The sequence below is a fragment of the Osmerus mordax genome, chromosome 8 (genome assembly GCF_038355195.1).
Source record: "Osmerus mordax isolate fOsmMor3 chromosome 8, fOsmMor3.pri, whole genome shotgun sequence".
Lineage (NCBI taxonomy): Eukaryota > Metazoa > Chordata > Actinopteri > Osmeriformes > Osmeridae > Osmerus > Osmerus mordax.
The window spans coordinates 3,558,473-3,569,101 of NC_090057.1; the positions used below are offsets into that span (position 1 = coordinate 3,558,473).

Sequence of the window (10,629 nt, forward strand, 5' to 3'; positions counted from 1 at the left end):
AGGGGGAGATGATCTGATGATGTATCTTATGAAATCATTGTCTAAACTGATTGTCAATAATTGTAAAAGTGACTATTTTTTGTAATTGTAAAATGATGTATGTCGGTGACGATGCTTTGATATTAGGAAACGACAAGAGTAGCTTGCTGTAGGAATTTGTATGTTTGTGCACTTATACGTAGTTTGAAGAAAGACTGTCAGTGGACAAGATGGAACTGTGTCCATTTTGGCTGAATAAACACCGTTTTTTTCGGCCTGCATATTCCCTCTTCCACATCATCATATGGTCTTTAGAACTTTGACCCCCTGCTGTCATGGCAACCAGAGAGAGCTCATCCACTTAAACCCAGAGGGTTTTAATCGGCTCTGATTGGCTATGAGGGATTACGGTAATGCCACAGAGTTCAGCACAACAGCAACACAGTCCCCATGAGCTAAGGAGCTAGCCTAGCCGTAGCACCTTCCTGACAGGACACAAGCTCCAATACAGGGAAGCAGGGAAGAAACTCACCTCTCCAGTGACCAGGAACTTTCCATCTGGAGAGAAGGAGAGGGCTGTGATGGCTTTCCTGTGAGGAGGAAGAGAAAAGAGAGAAGAGGAGGATGTTGTAATGTGATAGATTCAGAAATGCTCGTTTTTTTGGGGGGGTGTGTTGGGAGGGAGTGTTGCAGCCCCACCTGGAGGTGTTCAGGATGTGAAGCTGCTTGTTCTTCTTGGGGTTGAGCAAGACCACCACACATCTGGAACAGAGGAAACAGTCACAAGGAGGACGTCATCATAGGATTTCAACAAAATCTTGTTCAAAACTCAGGCAAATGGATTGCGTGCATTATTAATGGGCTAATGCTAGGCGCACAGTCGCACACACATTCGTTGCAACCGATAGAGGTTAATGAAACAAGACGATGATGTAACGCTATAAGCCCTAGTTCTCTTAAAGTCGGCTTGGTTGTTTTAGTAAGATTCTCTAATCATTAACCTGAATACTGTATGTAATAAGGAGAGAAATGCTGGTAATCTTTGCTAAGATAAAATAGATGTTTTATTTGACCCTGTAAAATATGTTAGATAAAAAAACATTAGGAGGATATATTCATCCATCCCTCCATCCCTCCAACCATCTATCCATGACTACAAAGCCTGAAATAGGGAGTCAGGTGGCTGAGCGGTTAGGGAATCGGGCTAGTAATCTGAAGGTTGCCAGTTCGATTCCCGGCCATGCCAAATGACGTTGTGTCCTTGGACAAGGCACTTCACCCTACTTGCCTCGGGGGAATGTCCCTGTACTTACTGTAAGTCGCTCTGGATAAGAGCGTCTGCTAAATGACTAAATGTAAATGTAAATGTAAATAGTAGCGAATCCAGTCACAAGCATTCATGCCTACATCTCTAGCGTTTCCTGTAATCATCCACACCATGCTGTCACCACTTCCTGTTGAAATGAGTACAGGGATGTAGGTTGACAGAGAACACCATGGTAGATCTGGCTTCTGTTCAACAGGCTGTGCACCAGATCCCAGGACCAGGGACTGCACCAACAGGATAAATATAGAAGCTGAGTGGATTGGCGGATGTGAACAATGCTATCACAGCCTGGGAACACACATGCGCGCTCACACACACACATTGGCAAAGAGCTAGCCTTAAGTCCTAATTCTCGTTGTTCCAGACAGTGTCCTAATTAGAAGCTTTACAAACGCAGCTTTGACTGAATTCTTCGGAATTGGGTTGGTTCTGCAAGGTCTGCTTTTCTCGACAGGTTTGCTCTGTGCTGCGCAGACGCAGCCGCCCTCAGGTCCTGACTGACAGAGAAACACTGACAGGCTGCTAACTGCTTCCCCCCGGATTCAATCCCATTGGTCTTATTCAGCAGCAGTGTGTGGTGTGAGTCACCCTTTAGCTCTCCTCCTGCTACATGCACTAAGCTACATCTCCCAGCTGAGAGCAGCACATCAGATACAAAGCTGGTGCAAAGGCCTCCGTTTTAGTGAAGTGGTTTACAGTATTGTTAATATTAAAGCATAAATGATCCTCATTTGTTCAGCTGTTCTGGTGTGATGGGCATGATTAGAGGTTCTGACCAGCCCTGTCAGTTCCTGCATGATAACGCTGATTAAAAGACAATGGGATACAGATTTGCAAAGCACACAGAAGCCCTTGTCGGAGGTCAAATCATCTGAGAGATGGGTTGGTTGTCAGCTACTGTAAACAAATTGCAATCTTTTCCAGTCAAAGGTCGGTCGCAAAGATAAATACTTTGCCTTATCTATTTGTTTTAAAGTGTCTTTCAATCTCTTTCAGATGCACGTTGACACGTGCTCACACACTGATGGTTACATGCACACACAAAAGTACATGATTGTATGCAAATCACATACGCACACACATTATGACACAACCACCTCTCTATCTCTCTCTCACCCAGCAGGATAGGCGACCAGTCCAGAGTGTGGGTCAGACACCAGTCCACTGTTCCCAGAGCCTGTGATCCCAAGTACCCTCTCCAATCTGACCTGCAGGGGGAGACACAGAGCAATGATCCACAGTTTATTGTTGGCTACATTTAAATCTTTTTACACGCGCTATTTGTTTGTCGCTTTGCAAAAAAAGCATCTGCTAAATTAAACATTGTATATGTTAAACTAAAGGTAACTGATAGGGAGGTTATATGAAATGTAGTGCGGGCTCTAAGACAAATCAATATGCTAAAGACAAATCAGTCTACTGCTTAAACATGGCTGTTCGTGTATCTAAACGTTGTAAACAAACTGGAGTGTTGACGCAGAAAAGTGTTCATCGTCATCAAGTGATTGTTGATAGATACGACACTGTTTCTGTTTATTGTATCATTTGTTCTGGAGACAAAGCCAACACTGCACTAATTGAATATTGCACATGCAGAAAACCATGACATGGCACTAGGTGACCCAACAGGAAAAGGTTCATAAGGTTGAGTAGGTGACCCCTTGTTGAGACTTGTTGCATTAATTGTAATTATAAATCAGTCAATAGAGACCAGACTACAAATCAACTTGGCAAATTCCTATTCTCATCTATAGGTGCCGTGTGCCCAACTTTCTGATTTGTAATATTTTATCAAACAAACTCACCACAAAATTGATAGAAATTAAGTAGCAACGTCTAGACATAGACAGTTTTGAGTTGCACCATAACCATAATTTAAAGTTATCTGATAAGGCGATTACCTTTTTTTCAATGTTTTCTTGTTTACGATTTCTTCGAAGTTTGATGGACGGAGAGCGAAGCATATTCCTTAAGCGACTTTTGATTGTTGATCCTTCGAAAGTCATTTTGATGGTCCAATTTCCCGATAAAAGTGATGTTCTCTTAGTGAGCTACCATCCACACAGACAACTTACCCAAAGACAAATAAGTTAGACTGAAAATGTTAACACCACACACACGCCTGACAACAATGAGAATGAAAACAGCTGTGACGAACCCTGACTGTACTAAGGCTCGAGCGTAAGCACTTATAATCACTCGAGTGGGTTAATCGAGATCGCCCAGCTAAGGTCACGTTAATGCATCCTCCCTATTCACTTCTGTTGGTTAAGAGTTGACCACCTTGGAACAACATTGCCAAACTTGCCCCCACCCCTTGCAACCCATAGTTAAAGAGCAACTGACAGATAACATCACTATCTTTATACGAATATAATGATCAGGTCGATGTTATTTGATGGCCTTCTTTAAAGGTTAAGTGTGGCGGAACATAACCTGGCAATGATTCTCTTTCAACAGTGTCTGTATGTGTATTTACTGGAAAATTGATTTTAGTTGGAACTATAACCTTTTCAGTCATCCTTTCAAAACAGAGACTAGTGTGTAATTCACACCATCTGGTGGCGTTAATGTCCGCCCACACGCGCTGTACAAAATATCGCCATCACGTACAATAAAAAACTAACTATCGATGAAAAATGTAAACCCAACAAATGCATTTACAAATTTATTCTTTTTCAAGGCCACATACTTGCTCAGTGAGTGACCAAATCAGTATTTCTTTGCAAAAAGAGAAGGAAAATAAACAAAATTAAAAATGCATTATTTACACAGATCATGTAATCACTTCATTAGAAAGCTTACAATTAATTGATTGTGACACAAAGTTTAAACAAGTCTGAATGGTTATTACATCGCACATTATTCAACAAAGGTTACTCAAACATGTTGGGTACAAGTCTCTAAGAATAGTTTTATTTGGTTAGAAAAGAATAAGAAACAATAAAATATGGACAATGACATGACATTATTTCTGGTGGGTCTGTAGAAGAAGGATATGAATTTACAAAGAAATAAAGTGCAAACTGTGAGCAAAACAATTGACACACTGGCATACAAGGGTAATTTACAGTATTTCAACCCTAATTACCACTCATTACTGTTCCATTTAGTGGTTTCTAGCCTCAATGATTAGGCCAACAAAGGATCGGAAAACATACAAGGACATCATTGATCCGTCCATGTTCATCTGTCCCAGTTCATGCAAGGCCTTTATCCTTCTAATCTAATCCAACAACAAAAGACCTGTGAGATACCTTTTCATATATCAAATGACAACAAAATTGATCCCAATATGGGTCTGGAAAACCTACAACTACTCAAATATCAGCCATACTTTTCCTTTCATTCATACATTAATTTAATGTTTCTGTCAAAGGCATCCCCTACTGAAATAACCCACTCTCTACTGTGTCCATACATGCAGTAAAAAAGAGGCATGTCTGGGGACCTTGGATTTATGATCAGGCACATTTAGTGGGGCTTCCAGTCCTCTGTACATAGTCAAGCACAGGCCAGGAAGGCAGCACCACAGTAAGAGTTACAAGAGTTCTTCTGCTGTTAGTGTGGACGACGCGGTTGTCGAGTGTGTCAGTTTAAAGTTGGGTTAGTGTGAATGAAAACACAACAGCTCCACTACATCAGGTAGTCAGTCCAGGACTTCCTCTTAGCACTAGGGAAGTCCTTCCCCAACGCACTCCGGGTGACAGGCTTGCTAAGAGGGCTGACTCTAGCCGGTGAGGCCGGGCTGCTTCCAGTCGTCAGGGGGCTCTCCCCAGCACGGGGCACTGTGTCTGGGCCTCCCCTGGTCCGTGTGGCAGGGCTAGTTCCAGACAGGCAGCCCCCAGGCTTGGTTCCAACTGGGCTGCATTCAGCCCGGGAAGACCCGTCTTGGCTGGTGCCTGTCTTTGACACATCCTCCACAGGAGCTTCGGAAACATGGCTCTTCTTCTTTGGGGGCCTTCCCCTGCCTCTCTTGGCCGGAGCGAGGCAGTCCACTGCAGCTGGACTCTCCGGCGCCAGTGAGATTTCAACAGCTGGAGATTCTGGATCTGTGCTGGCCGGAGTCTTACTCCCTCTGTCTCCCGTGCTGCTATCCTCAGTCTCAGAACCAGCAGGCTTCTTCTTAGGAGGCCTTCCCCGGCCACGTTTGGCTGGAGCCAAGCCATCCCCCGCTGTGGCTGGGGGGTCTCCGACTGGAGACACAGGCTTAAGCCTGCTGGCCTGAACCTTAGGCAGAAGCAGAGGCAGTCGTTTGGGGGGGACCAGAGTTGAGGACGGGCTGACAGGAATGCTCTCTGAAGAGGTTTCTCGCGTTCGCTTCCTCGGAGACACTTTTGTCCTGGCCACCAAATCTTGGTCCTTAGAAACATCTTTGTCCTGCAGCGAGTCTGGCCCCTCTCTGCGCTCGTCTTTAGACAGGGCCTGTACTAGCACCGCCGCCTTCTTCCTGAGACTCCTGGCGTTAGTCTGTGGGTTGCCACCAGCCTGCAGCTGCTCCTGTGGCTTCCAGATGGCGCTGTTGAGGCCAGACATCTCACCCAGAAGAGACATGTCAGCCAGTTTGGGATCGGAGGTCTTGTCGACAGGGGTGTCGATCTTCTCCTTGTTAGAAGAGACGTCTTCCTCCACGGAGCTGTGGGAGGCATGAGCCTCCCAGTCAGTGTCTTCCTCCTCCTCTTCCTCCTCCTCCTTCGGTCTTTTCTCTCCTGAGGTCTGCTCAGAAACCATAGGTCCCCTCTTGCGGTCCGTCGTATCAGGCTTCTGGCCCGAGGGCTCAGGGGCATTTGAGGGAATCACCTCCCTCCCCTTCTTCCCCTCCCCCTCCTCAGCCTCTCCCCCTTCCCCCTCCTCAGCCTCTCCCCCCTCCCCCTCCTCAGCCTCTCCCCCCTCCCCGGCTGTTGCCGGAATGGCTGTGGGAGGAGCCGGAGATGGAATGCCTGTGACCTTCAGTCTGAGGACTCCTCTTCCAGCTGAATCAAACAAGACATACATGTACATAATGAGGGTCTTGTCTCAATACGACACACGGAGCCAATGTGTAATAGTTAACGATAACATCCAGGGTTCTAAATTAACACCTGCCAACCCGCCAAATGCGGGTTAAAATTCATTTTGGCGGGTGTTAATAAAAACTCACTAGCCAGTTTGGCAGGTGATGCATGAGGCATTACATGAATGATACATAATGCTCTGTTCTCGGCATGGTTCTCGGCCATTTATCCCCCTGGCAGTACTTCCTAAGTTTCCCATGAACACTGTGCCGTAATGCTACGTGATTACGTTTTATACGCCCATTGGCTGCGCGCAGTTTGAAGTGAAACCAGCGCAAGAAACCATGGAAACGAACGGAGCGTCCACCAGAAAACACAAGGAAGAAGTCAAACGAAGCATAGCGGATCATAGGAGGTAATAAGAGCTAACTAGAGTTAACTTAATGCGGTGGTGGTTAGGAAACACTTCTGGGAGCGAGAAGAGGAACGAGGCAGGGGATGAGGATATTGATAGCACTAGAGAAACGAAGAAAATAAAATGTAATGCCAAATGGCTGGCGGGTCGGGAATGGCTTGTGTTTGACAATGAAAATGTTGTCATGTTTTGTAAGGATTGCCGCATGTACGCAAAAGAAAAAAACAAAACGAACAATTTTGTGGTGGGAACATCGAGGCTGCTTAGGGTTAGAAGCTAGAAGTTAGTTGGAGCTAACCTGCTTACTGACACAGTCTTTTGTAATGTAAATACACTGTTCTTAATAAACAGTCTATTAGGTCGGTTTAATTAATGCCTGCTTAGGACAAAAACGTTACTGTAAATGCATGGGCAGGAGTCAATCTCATTACGCGAATGGACGTTTTAGCCATTTACAATAAATCGTGTCCTTACTTTTTGGTGATTTCACATATCCTTGCATCATACTTCTGTGCTTCATTTTACATGTGTTTTTCATGCCAACAATGTTAATACAATGAACAAATGCATTCAGCGAAACTCATAATTGTTCTTATTTTCACCGGAAAGAATTTGGCTAGTGGAAATTCTGATTGACTAAGTTACCAGCCACGTTGGCGGGTGATCGAAAAAGTTAATTTAGAACCCTGATAACATGGCTTACCGGCTTTCAGAGAGGCAGGCTGTGTGAGCGTGCCGGTCTTGGTGTGTGGCTGGGGCACTGTGACGGTGTGTCTGGAGACACCAGCCGCCTGGCTCAGCGCGTCAGAGGTCAGGGACTGGCCGTCTGGGGGAACAGCCTTGTTCCTCTGGGCACACATGTCTTTCTGACGCTCACAGATCTCCCTCACTTTGGACCTGATCAGCTCCTCTGGCTTTCCTGAAGGACACACACCCAGCGAGAGAGAGAGCGACAGAGACAAATAGAGACAGAGAGAGAGAGCAGCTGGAGGTTAGTGTTATTCAACAGACCTGGAAATGAGTCTTCAGGCCTGAGGTCAAGAAGTTCTGTGAAGCCATGTGTTGGACAGTAAAGTAGAGTAGCGTGGAGTAAAGCAGAGTAGTACTTTATTGATCCTAGGGCATAGATTGCACGGTTACTGCCATGTCAATCCAATACACTCATGGTCAAATCAAGTCAAATCAGGGTCAGAGTAGTATTTACAATCTGAATGACCTATCCAGGGAAAGTAGTCCACGTCTAGGCCTATGTAGAGCCATTCCAGTAAGCAACGAGGCCCATGCCAGTTACATGTACATTTAGTCATTTAGCAGACGCTCTTATCCAGAGCGACTTACAGTAAGTACAGGGACATTCCCGGCGAGGCAAGTAGGGTGAAGTGCCTTGCCCAAGGACACAACGTCATTTTGCATGGCCGGGAATCGAACTGGCAACCTTCAGATTACGAGCCCGACTCCCTAACCGCTCAACCACCTGACTCCCCTGACCTCCCCTCCGCCAGTTGACCAGGTGCAGACCTACCAGACGCGTGGGCTATCTTCTTCACGTACGCAGACTGCTTCAGGGTTAGTCTCCTCTTCTTCTCCTCCAGGTGGGCGGAGTTGTTTACGAGAGCGTTGATCTCTCTCCGGGCCTGAGAAACAACAAGGAAGCAATACGAGCAGAGAGAGATTAGGTGTGACTCAAACCTATGCAAGGGGAAACCCTCTAACGGGACTGCAAGCTACAAGTTTAGGAAGAAGAGGCCCACCTGGGAGAGGACGAGCAGCTTGGAGGCCTTGGGGTCCATCTCCTCCAGAAACAGGACGTCCTTCAGCTTGGTGAAGAGCTTGCGGTGTTCTGAGCGCCGCAGTCTCTCTGTCACCGTGTGGTTCCTGCGTTTACCCCCTTCCTCGCACCCCTCCTCCCCCTCACCCCTCCTATGCTGTGGAACACCGAGTGGACAACAAAATTAAACACTCAACGTCCTACAAAACGACACATTTGTTATTGTTGCATCTGAAACTAATTTCGACAATGTAAGTTCATAAAATAAAATTAAGAAGTTGAACCTTTTTTCTTGGTTTTTCTGTCGCATCAGTCTCCTGGCTGGAGTCACTGGGAAAGAAAAGATGATTCAGAATCCACTGCTACATACATCTGTCTGACTGCAGGTTAAACTGACAAGAGACATACACAGGCACGTCCCCTCTCACCCCACACACACACACACGTCTTACAGGGAGTCGGACATGCCGTGTCTGGCTGCGGCTCTCATCTCAGCGATCATGCACCTCTGGGTCCTCTCTTCCACCGTCTCGATGTCCACCGTTTCATCCTGACAAACACAGACGCCGCCTTCAGAACCTGGGGCAGACACTCGATACCATGCAGAAGACATCTGCTAAACTGTGTGTGTGTCGTAGAGGCACCGATGGCCAGACTAACCCTGCCCCTCTTACCCTGTCGTCGTCATCATCATCGTCGTCTGAATCGTCTGAGTCGGAGGTGTCTGTCAAGTCATCCGAGTCTGAGTCGTCCCCGGACTCCTCTGTGAGGTCAGAATAACCGTTATCCTGCATCTGTTCCCCCGTCACCTCCCCAATCTCTGCATCGCTCCCCTCAGACGCCATCTCCTCATCGCAGGTCAGCAGGGGGGACTTCCTGGGGCCGGAGGGGAGGGGCGGGGCTACTTTAGGGCGTGGCTGGTGGGTGGGTCCAGTGTAGGAGTGGTCAGCGGAGACGGGCTCGGGTGTGTCTGTGCCGGCTGTAGAGGTAGGGGTTCTGGAGAGACTCTGCAAGATCATGTCACCGTTAGAGGAAACCTTCCTTGGCTGTAGTGGTTTAACAGTCATATTTAGGGTTGTTGGTTTAGCTGCCCTGGCTGACTGTGGAGCGACACCAGCAGCTCCAGGCTTAGGGAGCTGGATCAGGGTAAAGCCCCCAGGGAGGGAAACTCCTGCTGGGCCAGCCTGGCTCTGGCCTGGGCCCTTGGAGGCCTGGTCTGCTGGAGGGGGGAAGATTCTGAAGGAGTAGGTTCCTCTCTGACCCAGGAAGCTGGGTGTTTTCATGGAGGAGGAGACAGTTAGAGCGAGGGGGGAGGGAGAGGGGGTCCGGGAGGGAGTGACTGTGCCATGTTGGCCGGTGATAAATTTGATAAGAGGCTTGAGAGGAGGAGGGCTCCGAGGGGAGGAGGCAGTCTTGGAAGGGGGGAGTCCGGGGGTGGAGAGGGGAGGAATGACTCGAGACGGCACGAGATTGTCCGACTGGTTCGGCTGTGCTGTCGGAGCTGTGGAAACAACATGAGACACGGGGGTGAGAACACAGAAGTACATAATAACACATTAAATACTATACTATTAGCGTCTAAACTAAAGCGAACTTTGTGTTTTCTTGGTGCGTGTACACACACTCGACTGTTAACGCACATTCAACAGGGTTCTTGCCAACGACGACAGCCTTGGGTTTAACAGCCACCAGTTTGACGAGCTGTCCGTTGGGCTGGCGGTAGAGCTTGGCTCCCTGGAGGCTGGAGATGGACTGCAGTACCACCTTCTTAGCTATAGAGGGCAGAGGCACTGCGGGGGAGTGCTGGGAGGTGACCAACATCATGCAGGGCGCGGTGACTTCTTTGGGGTTTGTTGGTGTTTGTTGGTTGACGGGAGTACGGCAAGCCTTATCTAGAACAGATTCAACAATATCAGACAAAAAGTTCTTTGTTGTGGGAAAAGTGTGGGTGTGTTTTGTGGGTGTGTGGGTGTTTCACCTGGTTTCTGGACCCCAGCCTTGGAGCCCCTCTGCAGCAGGGGGGCGGTGGCTCCGGGGGTCTTGGGGTGAGGGCCACCAGGGGGCAGCACTCGCGGGCGGGGCAGGAGGCTGGGCCTGGGAGAGGTGTTCCCAGGAGACTTGGAGGCCTTGGGAGACATCTTGGCTG

The 10,629-nt window shown here is 47.7% G+C and overlaps 2 protein-coding genes across 2 annotated transcripts in view; both read right to left on the reverse strand.

The window, feature by feature from the left end:
- Positions 1-3,325, reverse strand: part of LOC136947299 (mitogen-activated protein kinase-binding protein 1-like) — a 14,697-nt gene extending 11,372 nt beyond the window's left edge. Inside the window, exons 1-4 of the mRNA XM_067241284.1 lie at positions 3,208-3,325; positions 2,423-2,514; positions 679-741; positions 512-569 (exon numbers count right to left, since the gene is read on the reverse strand). Of these exons, the coding sequence (XP_067097385.1) occupies positions 512-569; positions 679-741; positions 2,423-2,514; positions 3,208-3,312 (318 nt within the window). The 5' untranslated portion in view covers positions 3,313-3,325. The remainder of the gene's footprint in view (positions 1-511; positions 570-678; positions 742-2,422; positions 2,515-3,207) is intronic.
- Positions 3,326-4,942: 1,617 nt separating this feature from the next.
- LOC136947547 (nucleolar protein dao-5-like) lies at positions 4,943-10,304 on the reverse strand. The gene is made up of 8 exons (XM_067241653.1): positions 10,124-10,304; positions 9,158-9,984; positions 8,936-9,033; positions 8,768-8,813; positions 8,467-8,640; positions 8,238-8,349; positions 7,419-7,634; positions 4,943-6,279 (listed from the first exon to the last, which is right to left on the reverse strand). Exons 1-8 carry the CDS (start codon positions 10,302-10,304, stop codon positions 4,943-4,945), a joined length of 2,991 nt encoding a protein of 996 aa, XP_067097754.1.
- Positions 10,305-10,629: the final 325 nt, after the last annotated feature.

Coding starts and splice junctions, on each gene's coding strand:
- LOC136947547 (XM_067241653.1), bottom strand. CDS start 10,304: ATGTTGGTCACCTCCCAGCACTCCCCCGCAGTGCCTCTGCCCTCTATA. Junction 8,641..8,767: donor CAGAAAAACCAAGAAAAAAG/GTTCAACTTCTT, acceptor GGTGTTCCACAG/CATAGGAGGGGTGAGGGGGA. Junction 7,635..8,237: donor GAAGATAGCCCACGCGTCTG/GTAGGTCTGCAC, acceptor TGTGTCCTTCAG/GAAAGCCAGAGGAGCTGATC.